We start from the raw sequence: 21,189 nt of genomic DNA on the forward strand, positions 1-21,189 counted from the left end.
AAGAGTTGTAAAAAAAATTTTTTTTTAAATGAATATATATCTTTGCTGACATTCTAAGTATTGGTGTTGACCTTTAAAGTCCTAAATTGCTTCAGCTCTGTATATCTGAAGAAGTATCTCCACCACCATTGTTCAGTCCAGACACTGAGGTTCATCTCTGAGGGCCTTCTGGAAGTTCCCTCACTGAGAGAAGTCAAGTTACAGGGAACCAGACAGAGGGCCTATTCTGTAGCTGCACCCGCCTTATGGAATGTCGTCCCATCAGATGTCAAATAAATATACAATTTTATGACTTTCTATAGACATCTGAAAGCAGCCCTGTATCCAGAAGCTTTTAATGTTTGGTGTTTTCTTAATCTGTTGGAAGCTGGGTGGGCTACAAAACAACAACTTCTTCTTCTTCTTCTTCTTCTTCTTCTTCTTCTTCTTCTTCTTCTTCTTCTTCTTCTTCTTCTTGAAATAGCTTTGTGTGTGTTTGTGTTAAGGGTGTGTGATTATGAGGCAGTCTAGCCCTTTCCACTTTTGCATCTGGTCCCATCCACTACTGGAAGGGGGCCCCTGACAGCTTTCCACTGGAGTAATGCAGCCCTTGGTTTGAAAAGGTCCTCCATCCCTACACTATACAATCCTGGCTCAGTTGTACAATGCTGTTCTTGCTCATGTCCTTCCTCTCCTTCCTGCCACCTCCCAGATACTTGTCCATCATACTATGTAACTCCCATCATACTATGTAACTCCCATCATACTATGTCATATATGTCATGACTTTTTAGATTGCTTTGGCAAAAGTCAGTGGAAGTTAATGGGAGGCTTTCACACATTTTACTGGGTGTATAAGGAGGCTTCTTTAGATGTAGCTTTCGAGTTTGTCACTAGCTTCATAGCAATGTTTTATTGCAGTCGAGCTTGAATGAGAAAGCAAAGAAAATGGCAGCCCTATGCCAACAGGGCATGCAGATAAGTGGTGGGAAATCTGAACCAGCTGGATCTGCCAGTTTTAAAGCTGCTTTGCGGTTAGCAGCCAGCCAGTAATTCCCTTGGACCCTGGGTGGTTAAGCTTCCTGTTTTTAGACGCCTGTGTACCAACTGCAGGCTTTGCCTATATTCAGAGCAGCTCTCGTATCTAATTTCATTTCGCTTTTCAATCTTTCTATGCATTTCTCCTGCTCTGGAGGGTAGAACTCAAACCCATGGCTTCAAGTTACAAGAAATGAGATTCTGACTAAACATGTACGCTCCCAGTACATTTCCGAGCACAATTCAAAGTGTTGGTGTTGACCTTTAAAGCCCTAAACGGCCTCGGCCCAGTAGACCTGAAGGAGCGTCTCCACCCCCATCATTCTGCCCGGACGCTGAGGTCCAGCGCTGAGGGCCTTCTGGTGGTTCCCTCATTGCGAGAAGTAAAGCTACAGGGAACCAGGCAGGGGGCCTTCTTGGTTGTGGTGCCCTCCCTGTGGAACACCCTCCCATCAGATGTCAAAGAGATAAACTACCTGACATTCAGAAGACATCTGAAGGCAGCCCTGTTTAGGGAAGTTTTTAATGTGTGACATTTTAGTGTATTTTTGGTCTTTGTTGGATGCCGCCCAGAGTGGCTGGGGAAACCCAGTCAGATGGGCAGGATACAAATAAATTATTATTATTATTATTATTATTATTATTATTATTATTATTATTATTAGGAAAAAACTTTCTGAGGGTGAGAGCTGTTAAAAACAAACAAACAAAAAAAACCAGTGGAATGGTCTCCCTCGGGAGGTTGTGGACCCTCCTTTCTTGGAGGTTTTTATGCAGAGGTTGGATGGCCATCTGTCAGGGATACTTTAGCTCAGATTCCTGTATTGAAGGGGGTTGGGCTAGATGACCCTTGGGGTACCTTCCAACTCTACAGTTCTATGAGTCTATCAGTGTGCTTCTCTGTCTCTCCATACAGGACCACTGCTATTATGAAGGTTACGTCCAAAATGATACTGACTCTACAGCAAGCATCAGTGCATGTCGTGGGTTGAGGTAAGATGGGTCACTGCCATTTCTTGACATTGTTTTTGTTTATACTCTGATAACTCTTTGGGGGCGGGATCAGAGGGGGGGGGATGATTTCTTCAGGAATGCCTTGTTGGGTGGAACATGGTAGCTACTTTCTACCAGATCAGATTATTTGTCCATCTAGTCCAATATTGTCTGCTCCAACTGGCAGCAGCAGTTGGAGAGGTTTTCCCCAATTCTTTCAAAACTGGAAATGCAAAGGATTGAACCCGAGACCTTCTGCTTGCTATGGTCCTTCCTAGCCACAATGACAATTAAATGTAGATATAGAAGAGCATAAGAATCTGCCTTCTTCCAGGTTGGTAGAAGCCCAATATTCTCTATGCTGACCGGCAACAGCAGAATTATTCCCTCTCACCTGTTGCCTGATCTTTCCTTAACTGGACAAGCCAGTGATTGAACCTGGGGCCTTCTCTGTGCCTGCCACTGAGCTATGGTCACTCTTAGATGAGTCTATGTGTATTTTCCAGATCTTCTATCTCTGAGTTGTGATATTATCCATGGCTTGAACCAGAAACCTCATGCTCTCAGGTGGGGATTTAGCCCAATGAGCTACCCAGGACTGCTGTTTGTTCTTGGTTCCCAGGTCCATTTTTATGCAAGGGAAGGTTGCACAACGTCCACTTCTCAAAGCTGTGGACTGGTATGATGTAAATATTAGGAATCTGGCCACCTTAAGAACGTAAAAGGAGCCCTGTTGGATCAGACTGAAGGTTGATCTAGTCCAGCATTCTGTCCATGCAACAGTGGTCAACCAGTTGCCTCTTGGGAAGCCCCCAAATAGGATTTGAACACAATAGGACTCTTCCTGTAGCATGGCTATCAAAGGAATATTCGTAACTTGCAGGGATGCTAGGTTGGTTAGGAGAGGCATGTACTTCAACTCTGAATTGTGACCTCGCCCCCTTAAGGCCTGATGCGACAGCAGCCTGACTTGGATGTTGCAGGAGAAACAGGCTGCATGCACACCATACATTGAAAGCTTAATCAGGCAATCTGAGTGAAGGAATTGTGATCCTTATTTCAATTCTGGTCTTGGAAATAAGTAACAGTTTATGCATTCCTACATAAAAGAGTTGATTTGGTAGGTATAACGTTGGGTGCAGGAAGATAGAGCAGGAGAGATGTGAGTAAATACAGGAAAATAAGATCCAACGTGGTTTCAAGGGGAATTTAGAGTAGAGGAAACGGCTTAGTAGTTGATCTTCATCAACTTATCTTGAAGCGGTCTTCTCATGTTTTACAGAGGGTATTTCAAGAGTGGTGGCGAGAGGTATCTTATCGAGCCTCTGAAGCTCTCAGACAGTGAAGCACATGCAGTCTTCAAATATGATAGCCTAGAAAAGGATGAGACCCCCAAGATCTGTGGGGTAACCAACACTACTTGGGAATCAGAAAACCCCACCAGAAAGACCTCCAGGATGAGCACAAGCGCAGAAGTAAGTGGGGCATAGTGGATGGACAGTGGGTTGCATTCATTCCCAACATTTTAAATTGCACTGTTTGTTTTCAAATGAGTGAATAACTGCAAATGTATTTAAATTTAGTAAATTAATAATTGATTCATGTTAAAAAAACAGATTACTATCCCATCCGCTCTTACAAAATCTTAAATCAGCTGCTAGGCTTAGAAATAGTAGTCAGGTGTTTTTGCCCAAGAGAGGAGTGTGGGAGAAAAGCTTGGTTAAGAATAAATAATGCAATAAATAAATAAATAAATAAATAAATAAATAAATAAATAAATAAATAAATAAATAAATAAATTCTCTCTTGAGTTATTTCTGGAAGTCTGGCTCGGTGATGGCAATTAAATTCCATTGGTGTTTGAAAGAAAATAAACCTAGTTTTTATCTGAAAGTTTGTCACATGCGAACCAGATGACAGTTTTGCAGAGCTGGCAGAAAAAGTGTCATTGACATATGATGGCAAACACTGACATGTTCAGTGCTGTTGAGGCTGGAAATTGGGAGAAAGGGCTAAGAGACAGTTAATACTTGCATAGTGACTTGTGCAAATTAAATTCATAGTTCTGCTTCTACAAATATTAGCCTGACCACAAATGCAAGATAATGTGCAATGTAGAGCTCAGACCAAAATTGAGCTAAGCCATACTACTTGGATGTGGATTAATATTGAGATGTAAGTTTTATTTGTATAGTTGTGCATATTTTCTGCTACTGTATAGAGATGGGTATGTCCTCCTCAGATCACCTTACATTATTTCAGAAATTATCTTAGCTTTTGTAAAAACAATATATATATATATATATGGGTAGCCACTGTTTCAGTCCAGTAATTCATTTCATAATGCAAGTCCTGAAAAATGGAATCTTTACATTCTGTACATTCAAAGATTTTAACAAGCTCTCTAACCTTATAAATGTCTTATCACACACAGCCAGCATTACCCAAGGTTTATGTGCTTTAACCAGACTATAAAACAGCAATCCTTAGTTTATCAGACGATCCAATGTTCCTGTGAACCAGGGCTTTATAATGGGCTGCCAGACCCAAAATAGGCAGCTGCAGGGAGATCAGAAATAACATTTAGGCAGTGAAAAAATCCAAGTCATGCAAAAGTTAAATTATGTTAGGTGATCTAAAAAGTGAGTGATGGACATGTAAAAGAGTAAATTAAATGGACCAGGCTCCCCTACAATCCCAGACCTTGATCAGTCATACACGTTTTTCTTCCTCCCAAATACACTTCCCATAAACACGATTGCTACTCTTTACTAAGTAGTCACCAATGTTTCTAAGATGATGTAAAAACAATTTTAGAACTTGGAGACCCCTTTCCCAACAAGGCATGCAAAGTTGTGATGGTGATTCCAGAAGCAGCCAATATGATGTTCTTCACAGGGACTTTATAAGTGAAATATTTAAAAAGAGAGAACTCTACCATTTAGATTTATGTACTGTATAACTGTAATGGGAATCAGCCACATATTGACCTCAAAGTGGTACTTAGGAAGTTAGTATTCACATCTCTCCCAAGACTCTCTTCACTCTTGATGTCAAATTCTCAGTTCTGAGGATTTTCTGAGCAAGAAACCATGTATGCACACACACACAAAAACAAGCAGGTGTGTTGTAACGATGCATGCACTGAGAGTGAATTATAAGCACATTCCACTGGGCACTTCAACATTTTCCTTTTATAATAATAACAATAATTTATTATTTATACCCTGCCAATCTGTCTGGGTTTCCCCAGCCACTCTGGGGAAAACCCTTTTAAACAACCCTGCCGTGAACTTTGTGTGGAAACTCCGGCCAATCTCCACTTTCTTGTTCCCTTTAGAAGCAGGCATACCTGAAGGCCAGGAAATATGTTGAACTTTACATAGCTGTAGACTACACAGTGGTAAGTATCCAAGGAATGCTTTCCTCCTTAGTTCTTTTGAAGCATTCACTTTACAGTAAGGTTACCAGATTTTTTTCAATGAATCCGGGGACACTTTTCAACTTCCTACTAAATAGATGGATTTTGTCAGGGGAGTGATTTGTAAATCCGGGGACTGTTCCCGGGAAACGGGGACATCTGGTAACCTTACTTTACAGGGGGAGCACTGCAGTATGTGAACTGCCCTGTTAGACCAGACCAAAGCGCAAGCTTCCCTCTAGTCTTGCATTTGCCGTTTCCAGTCGAATATCTCTGAGAAGCTCACAAGGAGGGCATGAAGGTGATGGCCTTATATTGTTATTTGCCCGCAGCTTCTTATATTCAGATGTATATTTCTTCTCAACATGGAGAATACATTTAGCTATAATGCATAATAGTCATTGATTGAACCAGTTTTCCATCTTTTTCCTCAGTAGTGGCAAACTCCACAAGATAAACCCTATTTCAAATTCTTTGCTCCTGTGCCCATACTTGAGGTTGTGCTCACCCCCCTCATGTGTACACAAATAGTGTTAACTTCTGGAATAATAATAATATCAAAGGAGGTGGTGGAAGGTCTCTCCAATTACAGATTTGGTGTTCTGCTAACGCTTTTACAAAAGGGAACAGCTGGTCTTGTGAAAAATTAGAGGAAATTGATATTGTGCTGATGTCATTTAATGATGCCATTTGTTGTTACTTCCTTCTAACCACGGTGACACCATTTCACTACCATATATAGCTACAGCCTTGGAGGTGATGCTTCTTGCAAGAATGGAAAAAAGGCATTTGAATGAACAAAGTTTACTGTGTTTCCAGTCTACTGTAAAGTCCCTGCACAATTTCCCATATTTAATGAGAAGCAGCTGACCGCAATTACTGAGAAGCAGCTAACCTCATCAGTTTCATTATCATTCAATGAGTTTTCAGTGAAATCCAGAACTTAATAAGGAAGATGCAAACCTGATCTGCAAATATTTATCTGCATGTTACTGGGGACAATAGGCACAGCCACACTATGCATTCAACTTAATTTAAACCAGTTTCCAATATCTTTAATTTCCCTGAGTTGGAGACCATTAGTAGTTGGGAGGAAGGGTGAGATATTAGATAGATGATAGACAGATAGACAGACAGACAGACAGATAGATAGATAGATGATAGATAGATAGATAGATAGATAGATAGATAGATGATAGATAGATGATAGATAGATAGATAGATAGATAGATAGATAGATAGATAGATAGATAGATAGATAGATATAGATAGCTAGATAGATGATAGGCAATATGGACAATTTTTATTTTTTTAACCCAAGGGGATTTTTTAATTTACATAATTTGGGGAACATTACAGTTTAAAGTAACACCTTGCATTTCATGTTTTTGTTCAACAAATTCTTGAAATGTATTGGGGTTTGTTTGTTTTTTATGTGCACGTAAGTGACATTGCAATGGTCATTAGCAATACACAATAAAAACCTGACCTACAGACTGACAGATAAAGGAATTTTTGTCCTTTGTATAAGGTACCACAGGATGCCAATTTCACAGAAAAAACAACAGGGAACTCCCACCCCAAATTACATAGAATCATAGAATTATAGTGTTGGAAGGGACCACGTGGGCAAATCTAGTCCAACCCTCTGCAATGCAGGAATCTTTTGCCTGACATGGGGCTTGAACCCACGACATTGGAATCTCATAAGTTAAGAATCCTAATACATAGACACCAACAAAAGGTAACCAGTGCTTTTTTTCTGGGGGATACAGGAGTTCGCATACCCCTAAACATTTTGTGAATCTAAGTTTCGCCTCATTGAGGGGCAGTATTTCAATACGAGTAGGAAAATGAGAGCACCCCTAAACATTTTTTTTACAAAAAAAGCACTGAAGGTAACTAACACCTCCCCAAAAGAGGCATCCCCAAGGAACTAAAAAAAATGGGAGGGGCCCTGATGGGCTTCAAGGGGGGTGTCTGAGAGTGCTCTTGTGCCCACAGGGGCCATGTTGGGGACCCAGGTTTAGGAGGTGAGCTTGTAAGAATCCACTATGAAGAACTTGTCATAGGTTGTAAGTTGTCAAAAAAGCATTTTCTTCCTATATGTAGGTTCACAGATTCTTTTGCTACAGCAAGGATGAGTTAAAAGCCTTCCTCTTTCCCTGTAACCCAGGCATCCCCAACCTGCAGCCCTCCAGATGTTTTGGCCTACAACTCCCATGATCCCTAGTTAACAGGACCAGTGGTCAGGGATGATGGGAATTGTAGTCTGAAACTTCTGGAGGGCTGAAGGTTGGCGGTGCCTGCAGTGTAACCTGTACCCCACTCTGCTCAATCTGCTATTAATACTTTCATCTTTTTCTTTTTGCAGTTCAGGAAGTACAGCCGCAATATGACTGGCATTAGGACAAGAGTATTTGAAATAGTCAATTACATAAATATGGTAAGATATAATGGCAGTGACCCTGAGTGAACAATAGTGAGGCGTAGATATGTTTTTAAATGTTTTAAAACATATGTTTTTAACCATATGTTTTAATATGGTTAGATTGGTCTCAACTAGGGCCAGGGCCTTTTCAGTACTGGCCCCAACTTGGTGGAACGCTCTGTCACAAGAGACTAGGGCCCTGTGGGACTTGACATCTTTCCGCAGGGCCTACAAGACAGAGCTGTTCCGCCTGGCCTTTGGTTTGGACTCAGTCTGACCCTTATGTTTTCCCTCCCCTTACGGTTTTGATACATGGGCTACTTTTAAAATGAGGCTGCATTTTAAATTGCATTTTAACCCGTATTTTAAATTGGTTTCCCCCCCCTCCCCCCTATTATGTTTTTACTGTGATTTTATTGGTGTTAGCCGCCCTGAGCCTGGCTCTGGCCGGGGAAAGCGGGGTATAAATAAATTTTATTATTATTATTATTATTATTATTATTATTATTATTATTATTATTATTATTAAAGTCTGCATTAAATTAGCAATGGTCAGAATCCTCTTAGCTTGTTTCTCTCTGATTTTTGCAATTAGTGTTCAAAAACTGGGCATTTAAAATTAGAAGAACATTTCAAATTTCTATACAAGTCACTCAGTTATTGAATGGAAGTTTCTCTCTTATTCAACAGACTTTTTCATTGCATGTACCTCAAAACTTCCTTTAGGTCCATGTGAAGAAATCTTGTTTTACACTCTGAGCTGACAAAATGATGTTTGATGTGAACGCATCTCAGCATTACTAGATGAACAATTTTTGTATTCCTGACCAGGTAGTTTTAGAGCACAGCAACATCACTTATCACAGAGATGGCCACCTTTCTTATTCTTTGGAAAGAAGTGCAGGGCCTAGAAGTATATTTAGGAATGGGGAGAAATTAAATTCAGTTTGCATTTAAAGTGAAACCTTCCTAGCAATTACAATATGTGAACCAAAATGTAGCCATCTTTCAAAATTCATACTTCAGGTTTTGCAGTGCTGTTCTCCAGCCAAGGAATGTGTATAGAAATGCATATGTACATTAAAGTGTACATTCAAATGCAAAGAGCAGTGAACACAACATACAAAAATGCATTATATTAGGGAAAATTGCATTGGAAAAATGAGTGTATTAGGCAAAATTGCAGACAAACTTTGTGTATATTCGGAAGAATTTGCAGTAAAATGCTGATGAATTCAGAAACTGATATGGAAATGCAGTTAAATGAATTTAAGATTGGATAATGAGAAACTGAGAGAAGCTGAAATTGACAGATTTGCAGATCCCTAATTTTAATGCCCTCACAAGTGCATAAAACATTTGGGAGTAAGGGTTGCCCACATGTGTTCTTCACTGTAACATTATTTAGAAATATGCATGTTTATATTTTGAAAACAATGTTTATATTTCACATGCATGTTACAGTATCTGAAAATGTCATTCAACATGAAGTGTGAATTATCTTTGTTGCCTACAAACTATAATTCTTTGCATTTCTTAAAAAACCCACAACTTGAGTGAAATTTGATTGTGATACCTACATCTTTGCATACTGTTGTTCCATGCTGCTTGTTTGTGATTTTATTTTGTGCTTTTGTTTGGGGCTTTTTTTGTTTGGGGAAATTTTACTTGGTTTCAGGAGTCTGTGGAAGCATTTGTTGATTAACCCTTTCTCTCCCCTTCTCAGCCCAACCCAATCCCCGCCCCCCACAAAAGCACCCCATGGCTGCTTTTAAAGAAAAAAAATACACAAAGAGATAAGAACCTTGGACTTGCCTCCAACTAAATCCTACAATGAGTAGACACATTTGAATGAATGACCATAACTTAAGCAATTTTCATCAACTTAAGTGGGTCTACTCTAAGTAGGACTAGTATTGGATACAATCCTGGAACTTCCGTATTTCTTTTAATGTTGTCCTAACACCCTGGTTGGGACGCAGGTGGCGCTGTGGGCAAAACCTCAGTGCCTAGGACTTGCCGATCGTATGGTCAGCGGTTCGAATCCCTGCGGCGGGGTGAGCTCCCATCGTTCGGTCCCAGCTCCTGCCAACCTAGCAGTTCGAAAGCACCCCTAAGTGCAAGTAGATAAATAGGGACCGCTTTATAGTGGGAAGGTAAACGGCGTTTCCGTGCGCTGCGCTGGTGCTGGCTCACCGGAGCAGCTTCGTCACGCTAGCCACGTGACCTGGAAGTGTCTTCGAACAGCGCTGGCTCCCGGCCTCTTAAGCGAGATGAGCACGCAACCCCAGAGTCGGTCACGACTGGCCCGTACGGGCAGGGGTACCTTTACCTTTAACACCCTAGTTAGGAATGCGGGTGGCACTGTGGATTAAACCACAGAGCCTAGGACTTGCCGATCAGAAGGTCGGCGGTTCAAATCCTCACGACAGGGTGAGCTCCCATTGCTCAGTCCCTGCTCCTGCCAACCTAGCAGTTCGATAGCACGTCAAAGTGCAAGTAGATAAATAGGTACTGCTCCAGTGGGAAGGTAAATGGCCTTTACGTGCGCTGCTCTGGTTCGCTGGAAGCGGCTTAGTCATGCTGGCCACATGACCCGGAAGCTGTATGCTGGCTCCCTTGGCCAATAAAGCGAGATGAGCACCGCAATCCCAGAGTCGGCTACGACTGGACCTCATGGTCAGGGGTCCCTTTACCTTACTAACACCCTGGTTTCAAAGTATATATACAATTTAATCTGCTCCAAGTTGGGGTGAGGAGTATAAAATCCATTATCAACTTTTCCCTAAGGTATTTCTTAAGGTATTTTTGTGTGTTCCCTGATTACAGTTTGTTCTCCTCATAGGTTTACAAAGCCATAAACGTTCATGTAGCATTGATTGGCCTAGAAGTTTGGTCTGATGGGGATAAGATTGATGTGAACGAATCTGCGAGCACCACTTTAGACCGGTTCTCAGCGTGGAGGCAGGCAGTTCTGTTGAAGCGGAAAAGGAACGATAATGCTCAGCTTCTCACGTATGTATCCCTGTGGCAAAAGGTTGTGGGCGGAGGTGGAGTACCTTTAGTGAGCCATATCTTTCCAAAGTTTCAAAAACACTTCCCCCAAATGCTGTCAAGAGTGGTAGGGGGGGGGGGTACCGTTGCCCCCAAATGACCTCCTCAGTTTTTCACCAGCCCGTTTCTTCTGGGTGTCATTGACATGGTACTGGAGTGGGGGGGGGGGGTGAGAGGGGATGGTACACCATATTTTCTGCAACATTTGAACTTTTGGCTAAATTTGTGGGAGGGTTCAAATAACCTCTACCATTTTCAGGGTGCAGGATGAAAAACGGGGGTTCTGGCAAAACTCATTGATCCCTACTTTTCTTGCATGTGCCTTAGTTCTGAGACAGGTTGCAGCTGAAATATTAATAGTCTACAACTCCATTGGGAAGAATTACCAAAGGCTTCTTTGCCAAATGCAGCAATAGATTCTATGAATGATAGAACAATGGAGTCTTTCTGAATGAGATCTCACAGTCTGTTCTCGATCCCTCTTTTCTTTCAGAGGAATTGACTTCACTGGACCAACAGTAGGATTGGCCTATGTTGGAACCATGTGCAACCCTGCTCATTCCTTGGGAGTTGTTCAGGTTTGTGAAATTAGATAGGAGGAGGAGGGAAGTACATTGGGTTGCAGGCAAGGAAGGCTTATAAAATGGCATTTCCTTACTACAAACATAAACCAACTTATCGGCTGTGGCTTCCTCATCCTGGGAACTAGCTTTTGCATGTGGCTGAGTCTTAGGAATTTGTTGTTCTGCACGGCTGAGTTGGCTTAGAGTGAGAGCAGACTTTGCTCATTCTGTTCTGGGATGCTTGAGGAACTCAATTCCTGTGAATTCCAAAGTGAAGAGACCGAATCCACACACCCCGTGTTAATTGTAAAGTAATTATTCTTCTGTTTTCACATTTCACTGATTTTTGAAACACACATCTCCGCTCAAAAAATATGCCCAAATGCTTAAAAATGTGTATTTAGGATAAACTACACATAGGCCAGGGACGTGGGTGGTGCTGTGGTCTAAATCACAGAGCCTAGGGCTTGCTGATCAGAAGGTCAGCGGTTCAAATCCCCGCGACGGGGTGAGCTCCCGTTGCTCGGTCCCTGCCCCTGCCAACCTAGCAGTTCGAAAGCACGTAAAAAGTGCATATAGATGAATAGGTACTCCAGCGGGAAGGTAAACTGCGTTTCCGTGCACTGCTCTGGTTCACCAGAAGCGGCTTAGTCATGCTGTCCACATGACCCGGAAGCAGTTCTGCAGAGTCATTCGCGACTGGACTTAACGGTCAGGGGTCCCTTTACCTTTACACATCTACATGTGTAAATCTACATTTACTGTTGCTCCAGAGCAGGGTTAGCCCATGTGGCCATGCTGGCTAGGATGGATGGGAGCCTAACCGCATAGGGAAGTTACCACATTGACTCCCCCTACTCCAGGAAAAAAACAGAACTAGATCTAATGTGTGGAAGTTGCAAGGGAGCAGATTTTGGATAAGTGTTAGTAGAAGGAATGGCAACTGTTATTTAACAGTGGAACAGGCTTTCCAGAGAACTGGTGAGTTCAACTTTGCTGGAGGTAATTACACAGAAGCTGGAAAAGGGGTTGGACTGGATGACCTCAGGGATCCTTTCTACCTCTAAAATTGAATGATATAGGCTGCCTCGAACCCTGTGGAAGGAATGACCAATGACAGCGGCTGAATGGCTGTGAATTGTGGCCTGTGGGGTGCTTGGAAACTTGTTCCGCTTTGCAATCTGAGGCAGGGAGCAGCAAAGAGGTTTCCCCTCGAGCCTTTGGTGGGTCACCACATGTAGCTGTTAGGCTGTGTCAGCCTTGGAAGAAGCTCACTAATTCTGGAGGCCTAGATCTTGCTGAAATATCCTGGGAAGGAAACAGAAACACCACCAGCCTCCACACATGCTGTTGGAGCATGCCATGCATGCTGTTAGATTATTAATTTCGTTTACTTTCCCCCTTTGCCTAAACACTTTGGCCTGCCTGAAAGCAATGTAAATTGAAAACAGAACATATGAATAAAAGAAGCTACTCAGAAGCAGCTCGCCTGGCAGGGCAGAAAACACAACCCCAGCTTCTTGGTGACACCATTACTGCTGCTTCCCTAGAGGGAGGGGGAACCCTGGTGAAGCTGATCTGGTACACCAGATAATTTGGGCAGCCTCCTTGGGGGATGCGGAGGGATCGCAATAGTGGGTGGAGCAACAAATATAAATTTTTATCTTTGGATAGTGGGCTAGTTTCCACATATACTCACTTCTGCACATATCTATACATTAAGTAGCCCTCTCCACCCACTATCTAGAGAAGCAAGAGACATTAACAAAGATCAAGGACAGGTTGTAGCCAAGCAAAAGCACTCGGCTTTTTTTCAGCTGGAGCTCACAGGAACTCAGTTCCAGCACCTCTCAGGTGGGCACCATTGCCTTTCTAAAAGAACAAAGATGGTGTTCATGGTCAGTTCTGGTACCTCTTTTTCTTGAAAAATAGCACTGCAACGAGGGTGCAAAGTAGGGCCAGTCAGGGGCATGGCCGGGGGGGGGGGGCATGTGGCCTGAGAAGATAGAGAGGTCTGGGAGGCTGCATTTGAACCCTGGGCCTGATGTTCCCCATCCCTTATCCATTGAGGAGCCGTAGGTCTGTCTAGTTCAGCATTGTCTACGTTGACTGGCAGCAGCTCTCCAGAGTTTCAGAGAGGGGGCTTATCTCCAGCCCTGTCTGGAGATGCCAGGGATGGAACATGGAACTTTGCCCATGCAGAGCATCTGCCCTCCAAGCAAGTTGCAGCCCTCTCAAAAAATGCTCTCTTGCATGTGATGCATAAATAGAGAATAGAGCTGAGCAGAAATGTTTTCCCCCAAATTTGCTTTTCCATTCAGAAGTGGCCATTTTTGGGGGGGGGGGGGGTTCAGAAACTGTTTTTCTGAAATATTTTACTGGACTGGTGGCAGCTGCTACCTCCCCTCTGTGCTCCTAGAAGGAGTATACATCACAATATAGTTTTATTCCAAGGGCAGAAGTGTGGAGGGGAATTGGAAGCCAATGGATCATCAACAGAACCACCATGGCCACTTGCAGCAGTGATAAAACTATGGGTTTTATCCAGTGCTTATCCTACACAGAAAAGATCCATTGAAGTTAATGGGCATGGCTAACTTAGGCCCAGCGGGACGCGGGTGGTGCTGTGGTCGAAACCACTGAGCCTAGGGCTTGCCAATTTAGAATGTTGTATTATTTTATTGTTGTTAGCCGCCCTGAGCCCGGCTTCGGCTGGGGAGGGCGGGATATAAATAAAAATTTATTATTATTTATTAAGGTCAGCGTTCAAATTAAGGGTCGAATCCCCGCAACAGGGTGAGCTCCCATTGTTCAGTCCCAGCTCCTGCCAACCTAGCAGTTCAAAAGCACGTCAAAAGTGCAAGTAGATAAATAGGTACCACTCCGGTGGGAACGTAAACGGCGTTTCTGTGTGCTGCTCTGGTTCGCCAGAAGCGGTTTAGTCATGCTGGCCACACGACCCGGAAGCTGTCTGCAGACAAACACCAGCTCCCTCGGCCTGTAAAGCGAGATGAGCGCCTCAACCCAAGAGTCGTCCGCGACTGGACCTTCGGGTCAGGGGTACCTTTACCTTTACCTTTGTTGTTGTTGTTTAGTCGTGTCTGATTCTTCGTGACCCCATGGACCAGAGCACGCCAGGCACTCCTGTCTTCCACTGCCTCCCGCAGTTTGGTCAAACACCTTTAACTTGGGCCCCTTAATTTTTTGGCAACTATTCCATATTTTTTTAAAGAAGTGAAAAAAATAGCTGCTATTAACAAACAACAGACCCTTGAAAATGACTAGATTTTCCTCCCCTCCCTCCACCCACCTCCAGAGCCTAATATTCACTCAAAATTTCATTGAGCTTTTCCATGCAATGCTAATAACCACCATCATCTTCTGTTTCCTGGAAGACTAACAATAGGCTAACTGTTCTCCCTTCTGCAGGATCACAACCCAAACCCAATTGCTATTGGTGCAACCATGGCCCATGAAATGGGGCATAACTTTGGCATGAATCACGATGCAAGTTTCTGTAAGTGCAGTTCTGGATCATGCATCATGGCGGCGCAACTCAGGTGAGTCCCCTGTACCTGCCAGAGGAGTCTGGCAAAACCTGTGGTTGCTTTTGAATGCAATTGCTGCTAAACAGTTTTGAATTAATAATTCAACTATGTTGCATGGAACTGTTGCCAGGATGGTGCAGTTATCTGAAAACTGCTGGAGAGCAAAAGTGCTTAACCCATCGTCTGCTGAAACTAGCACCTGCTTCTTTGTTATCAGAGGAGAGATTTAGTTAAACTGGGCATAAAAACTGGGTTTTCTTACAGCCAAGTGGTATATAAATTTTGTTAAATAAATATAATTAGAGAGAGCAATCTTGAACTGATAAATGGTGGGAGTAGAAAGGGTTAAGCAGCCCTCTCCACGTTTCCTCCACTTAAAGTGGCAGCACTTTGCAGCTGCTTTTCATTTTTTAAGAAAGTTGAGAGACTGTTAATGCATTCCTGACTAGTTCCTCTCTCAGTGAAATCAATAGATCACAGAATTTTGTTTGCTGGCTGACTGATGTTGTTGTTTTGCTTAGGCTCAGAAATAGGTCTTGCTAGACATGGCTCTATTGCAGACTTCTGCTGTCTTTTGTGCAAGCCTCTTGCAGCCTTGATAGAGCATGCAGTTGTTTGGGAAGTTTCTGTACTTGCTGCAAAAAGCCCAGGGTGCTCCTTCCCTCTTGTTCAGGGAGTTATTTAATGGAATTTGTGCATCATATGCAGTTTTAATATGTGAAAGGATTTCTTTGGTGTTTCACACAGAAGCACTTGCTTCAAGAATGTCTGCTTTTCCCCATCAAGCAAGTGCTGAGGTTTCTGGTGCAACTTTGTTATGACCTTAACAGAATACCACGTCTGGTTGTGGGTGGTTTTCAGTAGATCCCCATTTGCTTTCATGATGTGACTTGGTGACCATTGCTCACCCACATTCCTCTCCCCCCCCCCCTCTTAATATGTGCTTTCCGAAACAATAGAAACATCCTTTGATATTTTCACTCCTCTGAATTCAGCCACGCAATTCTCAAGCCAAGCAATGTGTATGAAAATGTGTATGCTAGTGTAAAATCTGCACAAAAATGCTTATATTGGCAAAAATAACATACAAAAATGTAAATAAACCTGAGAAATTCACACTAAAATGCTGGTGAGTTTTCATGAGGACTTTTAACATTTAAAAAATGACAAAATGATGGTGAAATGTGGAAAACTGAACTTAAGATGGGAGGAAAATGAGAAACTGAAAGAAACAAAAAATGATAGATTGGTCCATCCCTAATCTCTATTTAAGTGTTCCTTTAACCCTAAGCAAATTGTTTCACAGTAGCGCCAAATGAGACCTTACACCGGAGCTGTCTGCGTGATTTTTTTTATTTCTGCAAATGCAGCCACGAGGTACAATTTGGATCGAGGCCATGCACGGGAGGTTTATCATGGACCCAAATCAATTCCCTGGAGCTTTTCTTAGCCATGGAGGGGGAAAGCAGAAAACTTATATTTTAAAGCCAACACATCTTCCCCTTCAAAGCTAATAACAGGTCTGGAGGAGCAATCTGCATTGGGGCCATGATATTTCCAGAGAAGAGTTAGACCGTTCTTCCTCTAGCCATGGCCCTGGTAAAAAACAACAGCTGCTTTAAAAAAAAGAAAATTACATATGGAATTCCAAACACAGAGCTTTAATGTAACACATAGCTTGGCTGCTAGTTTGACCAGAATAAAGCTTTTTCAGATGAAGTGACTGAATAATAATAATAATAATAATTTATTTATTTATACCCCACCCATCTGGCTGGGTTTCCCCAGCCACTCTGGGCGGCTTCCAGAAAAATATTAAAATACAATAAGGACTGAATATTGACATTACATATAAACCCCTTAGCAGTTTGGGACCAGTTTACTTGTAGGGTCACCTTACCTCATATATGCCCAATTGACTGCTTAGATCTGCTGAACTGGCACTGTTACAAGTAATCAGGACCTTTTTTCAGCCGAAACTCACCAGAACTGAGTTCCTGCTCCTCTTAGGTGGGGACCATTGCGATTCTAAGAGAATAAGGGAGGTGTTCATGGTTTCTTTTTCTAGAAAAATAGTACTGCAGATAACACTCATTCTATACTTGAAAGAAATCAGCCTTTTAATGTGGCAGGACCTACACGTTGGAACTCCTTGCCTGTTGACATCAGGAGCCTGCTGATGTTTTTTATCCAGACATATAGATGTTGTCATGTTTTGATCTTTTACAGTTAATTTTAATTATATTTCACGTGTTTTAATTACTTGCCTTTTGTACTGTTCTATTGATAAATGTAATATGTCTTGTAAACTGCTTAGAGGCTTTATTTTTTAAAAAAATGGATGTGCATTGAGCAAATCAGTTGCAGTCTTCCCTGGTGACTTCTTCTTGATGGAATGCACGTCTCTCACGGGCATGAACATTGGTCACCAAGTCACGCTGTGCAAAAAGGGATCTTGCATAATACTAGTGGTAAGGAGAAATAGGTTTCTTAGAAGTCTATACAAAATTCTGCAAGAAAACTGCACCACAGAGTGAGAATTCTTGTCCTGACTGTGGTCTTAGGTTTTGGTTCTCATCCAAAATACAACTTTCATTGTATTTTTCTTTTCTTTAAAATGACTATAAAACCTGGTCTTTAGACTTGTGCAGAATCTGTGAGAACTGATTGTGACACATTGAGGGGAAAGGTGTGTTTGCATCTTATATAGACTCGGGGTAGATGTGGCCAAAATTGACACATTAGGAAAACAAAATTTGCACCACTCTAGTCCATCCATGCATCTGCTGTGTTTCCTAAAGAATTTGAGTGAGTTAGTGATGATGAATCTTTGCTTATTTAGGACTATACCAAGCCACACTATTTAAATATCTGTGCAGCTGGTTCTTATATTTTAGAAGCCTGTTGTGGCATTAAGCAATTCATTGATTCCTGCATTGCAGGGAGTTGGGCTAGATGACTCTACAACTCTATGATTCCAATAGATATAGTCCATCCATACCAGTATTCTCTGGCTGACTGAGAATGTAGATCCCTTTGGTTCTTTGCTAAAGGCTTTCAGCTTGAGGTGGTGGCTGTGATCTGATGCAGAGGCCTTTCTCGTCACCTGTTTGCTGCTGCCAGACCTGCGTTGATTGGAGGCGACCTTCTGCCTGCAAAGCATGCATTCTACCACTGCACTATATTATCCCTCCCAATTATTGGCTAGAATAATTTCCCACGTATCTTTTCATCTTTACAGCTACAAAACTCCCCGGGACTTCAGCTCCTGCAGTTTGCAGGATTTTCAGAAATACATCATGGACCGGACCCCATCCTGTATAACTAACGTGCCATCTCCAAAAGATATCATTGCAACCCCAGTCTGTGGGAATGCCTTTGTTGAAGAGGGAGAAGAATGTGACTGCGGCTCTCCAGAGGTATCTGTCAATGAACTGCTGGGAAAAGGAACTTGTCAATGGGTGGAATTCTTAACACAAACTTATGGCTGTTTCATGGCGTAACTGAGTGCACTTTCACATTAAAGAACACATGGATTGGCAATGCAATCAATGTACCAATTTCCCAATTTCAAATTTGGAAATTTTAATTTTGAAGTGAAAGTTGCAAAAGTTCCTTTAAAAAATATTATTAATGCAGATAGAAGTGGTGTATCCTCTGTTTGAAGGAGCAGGGAAATGCAAGATGATACCAAATTGGAAAAAGAAAATGATGTGTGAAGGGAAATAACTGCAGTTTGGGGGGTTGGGCGGGGGGGGGGGGTAGTTACTCAAGCCTAGCATCAGCAGCCAGAACCTGGGCAGCTGCCCTCACCCTGGCTCTGAGACAGGGCCCATGGCTATTGACTTCTGCCCTGGGGCCTGTGAGTTACCATTTAAATTTTCCACAGTGCTCCTGCCATAGTGTCACTTGGGCATTGTGGGAAATAGCCACTCGCTGCTCCCACCACTTCTGTAAGGCAAATCCACTGATGTAGGAAAGAGTCCATCCGAGGATATGTTGCTGAGGACCCCATCAAACCTGGATCTTGCCCTGGGATAATTACGTAGCAGCAGCACCAGTGCCTTTCCTTTTCCTTTTTCCTTTTCCTCTCTCCTTTTTCCTTTTGCCAGCACAAGACCAAACAATGCACCTGGAATGAGACAATGCCATGATGTAGTATCTTTCCAATAGGGCCTTAAAGTAACTACTCATTAACTCTTCTGTGGGAACATAGAAGAAGCACTGACTATGGCATTGGGTGCTGAACATTGAATATTTCAGATTATGTTTTCAAATGAGAAGCCAGAGACCTGCTCTGAGCGTGATTTGCAATTGGCAGGGAGAGGGTGACAGTCTCTTGCATAAACCCATGAGGAGCTAGACAGAATAAATTATACAAAATTAAAGGGGGGAATATTATGCAAATATACTTGGTTTGCACAATTTATGCTGATTGCAAAATTAAACTTCTTGACACCTCATTTAAATTAGCTTAGTGCAGAATTTTCATTTTTCATTTTGACTTTTTTTAACACCAAGGTCACACAGCTCTGGTTAAATACACAGGCGCCTTTTACTTTACGATCATTAGTATTTTAGATGAAGTGCGCTGAAGAAATACTTTCCTCCTTTATTAGTTACCCATCTGAAAAGATACTAATTGGAAGAGATCAGGCAAAATTAAGTTGATAATACAGGACTGTTCTTGGTTTTAAGGAATGCAAAAATGACTGCTGCGAGGCTGCAACTTGTAAACTGAAGCCAGGTGCTAAATGTGGATATGGGGACTGTTGTGAAAATTGCCAGGTAAGGCTTTGTTCCCTACACTGAAAATAATACCTCTCAATCTTGCTGCACATTGGTCAAACGGGGAAGTACTTTCTGTTTCTCTCTATTGCCCATATTGATAGCAAGCATATTTATATTCTTTCTGGGTTGCTTTCTAGAGCTCAGTTGAAACTTATTAACATGTCTGCATAGGAATTTGTGGGGAGGCTGAGTAGTTCTGTTGCCACGAGAGGAATGGACCTCTTATGGCAACCTCTTAGTTCTGGTAAGTAACACAAGTTGAATATGATGGTCTCCACTTATGACATGAATGCCAATGTGGCTTTCAGGCAATGTAACACCATAAGTTGTAGCCAATTAACTTTACTCAGACTAGATCCAGTGAAATTAATGGACCTAGGTTAGCCATGTACATTAATTTCAATGGGTCTGACTTAATGTTGGATACAACCCTATGGGCTCAGTCGGGAATCCAGGCTATTTCTGGACTTCTCCAGATGACCTGCTTATTGAGCATTCATTCTGATTTGTTTGTGGAGAGTTTATAGAACAATGAGAATTCATACTTCTTGATGGATTTCCCTGCCTCTTTCCTAATTGAAAAATAGTTCTTTTCGTGTTTAACAGTGGATTTATTGCAGTAGAGCACTTTAATCCACATTGACTTTGCGAAACTAAATTTTCCAGTATGTGCTTGAATCCCCTCCCACAAACACTGAGGGTCTTGTGGAAACCCCTGGAGCTGTTTGGGCTGGGATGCCCATCCTTCCCTAGTTGGTAGCCAGCATGGCAGAGAAGAGAAGGCTTCACTGTAGACTGGACGAACCATGATCATTTATATTTGATCTCCACTGCTAAATGTGATAAATAATGAGGGATTGGATGACCTTTCTCTTTCCCCTACAGATTAGAAGAGCAGGAGCTGTATGCCGGCCAGTGAAGCATGACTGCGACCTACCAGAACTGTGCACAGGGACCTCTCAGCAATGTCCCATGGATCGCTTCCGAGTGAATGGATTCCCTTGCAAAAATAACGAGGGTTACTGCTACATGGGGAAGTGTCCCACTTTGCAGAACCAATGCATTGCACTTTGGGGGCCAGGTGAGTGAACCCTGGAGTTACTGAACATCTAACTTGAAAGAGGCTTACAGATTTGTTTTGTATTCAGTGGAACTTGGTCTTTCCTGCTGAGCCGGAGCTCAGCTGAGGATACATTGGTGTAATTCCTGCACTGTAGCTCAATCAGGGCTCAGCTGCCTCTGCTGGGACTCATCCAGGAGAACTGAAGCTGGTGTGACTCCCTGAAAAGGGGTGGGATGGGGCAAGGAGAGACTTACGCCTATTCCAAACCTCTTTCAGCTCAGCCACATCACCTAGCAACACAGTAGAAA

The 21,189-nt window shown here is 42.4% G+C and overlaps 1 protein-coding gene across 1 annotated transcript in view; it reads left to right on the forward strand.

Moving 5' to 3' along the window:
* The window catches only part of ADAM28 (ADAM metallopeptidase domain 28), a 69,249-nt gene that overhangs the window by 31,101 nt on the left and 16,959 nt on the right, over window positions 1-21,189 (forward strand). The window contains exons 5-14 of the mRNA XM_028707916.2: window positions 1,934-2,010; window positions 3,293-3,485; window positions 5,351-5,413; window positions 7,806-7,877; window positions 10,708-10,877; window positions 11,410-11,494; window positions 14,909-15,039; window positions 18,269-18,446; window positions 19,726-19,815; window positions 20,704-20,899. Of these exons, the coding sequence (XP_028563749.2) occupies window positions 1,934-2,010; window positions 3,293-3,485; window positions 5,351-5,413; window positions 7,806-7,877; window positions 10,708-10,877; window positions 11,410-11,494; window positions 14,909-15,039; window positions 18,269-18,446; window positions 19,726-19,815; window positions 20,704-20,899 (1,255 nt within the window). The remainder of the gene's footprint in view (window positions 1-1,933; window positions 2,011-3,292; window positions 3,486-5,350; window positions 5,414-7,805; window positions 7,878-10,707; window positions 10,878-11,409; window positions 11,495-14,908; window positions 15,040-18,268; window positions 18,447-19,725; window positions 19,816-20,703; window positions 20,900-21,189) is intronic.

This window comes from Podarcis muralis, chromosome 15 (assembly GCF_964188315.1).
Source record: "Podarcis muralis chromosome 15, rPodMur119.hap1.1, whole genome shotgun sequence".
NCBI lineage: Eukaryota > Metazoa > Chordata > Lepidosauria > Squamata > Lacertidae > Podarcis > Podarcis muralis.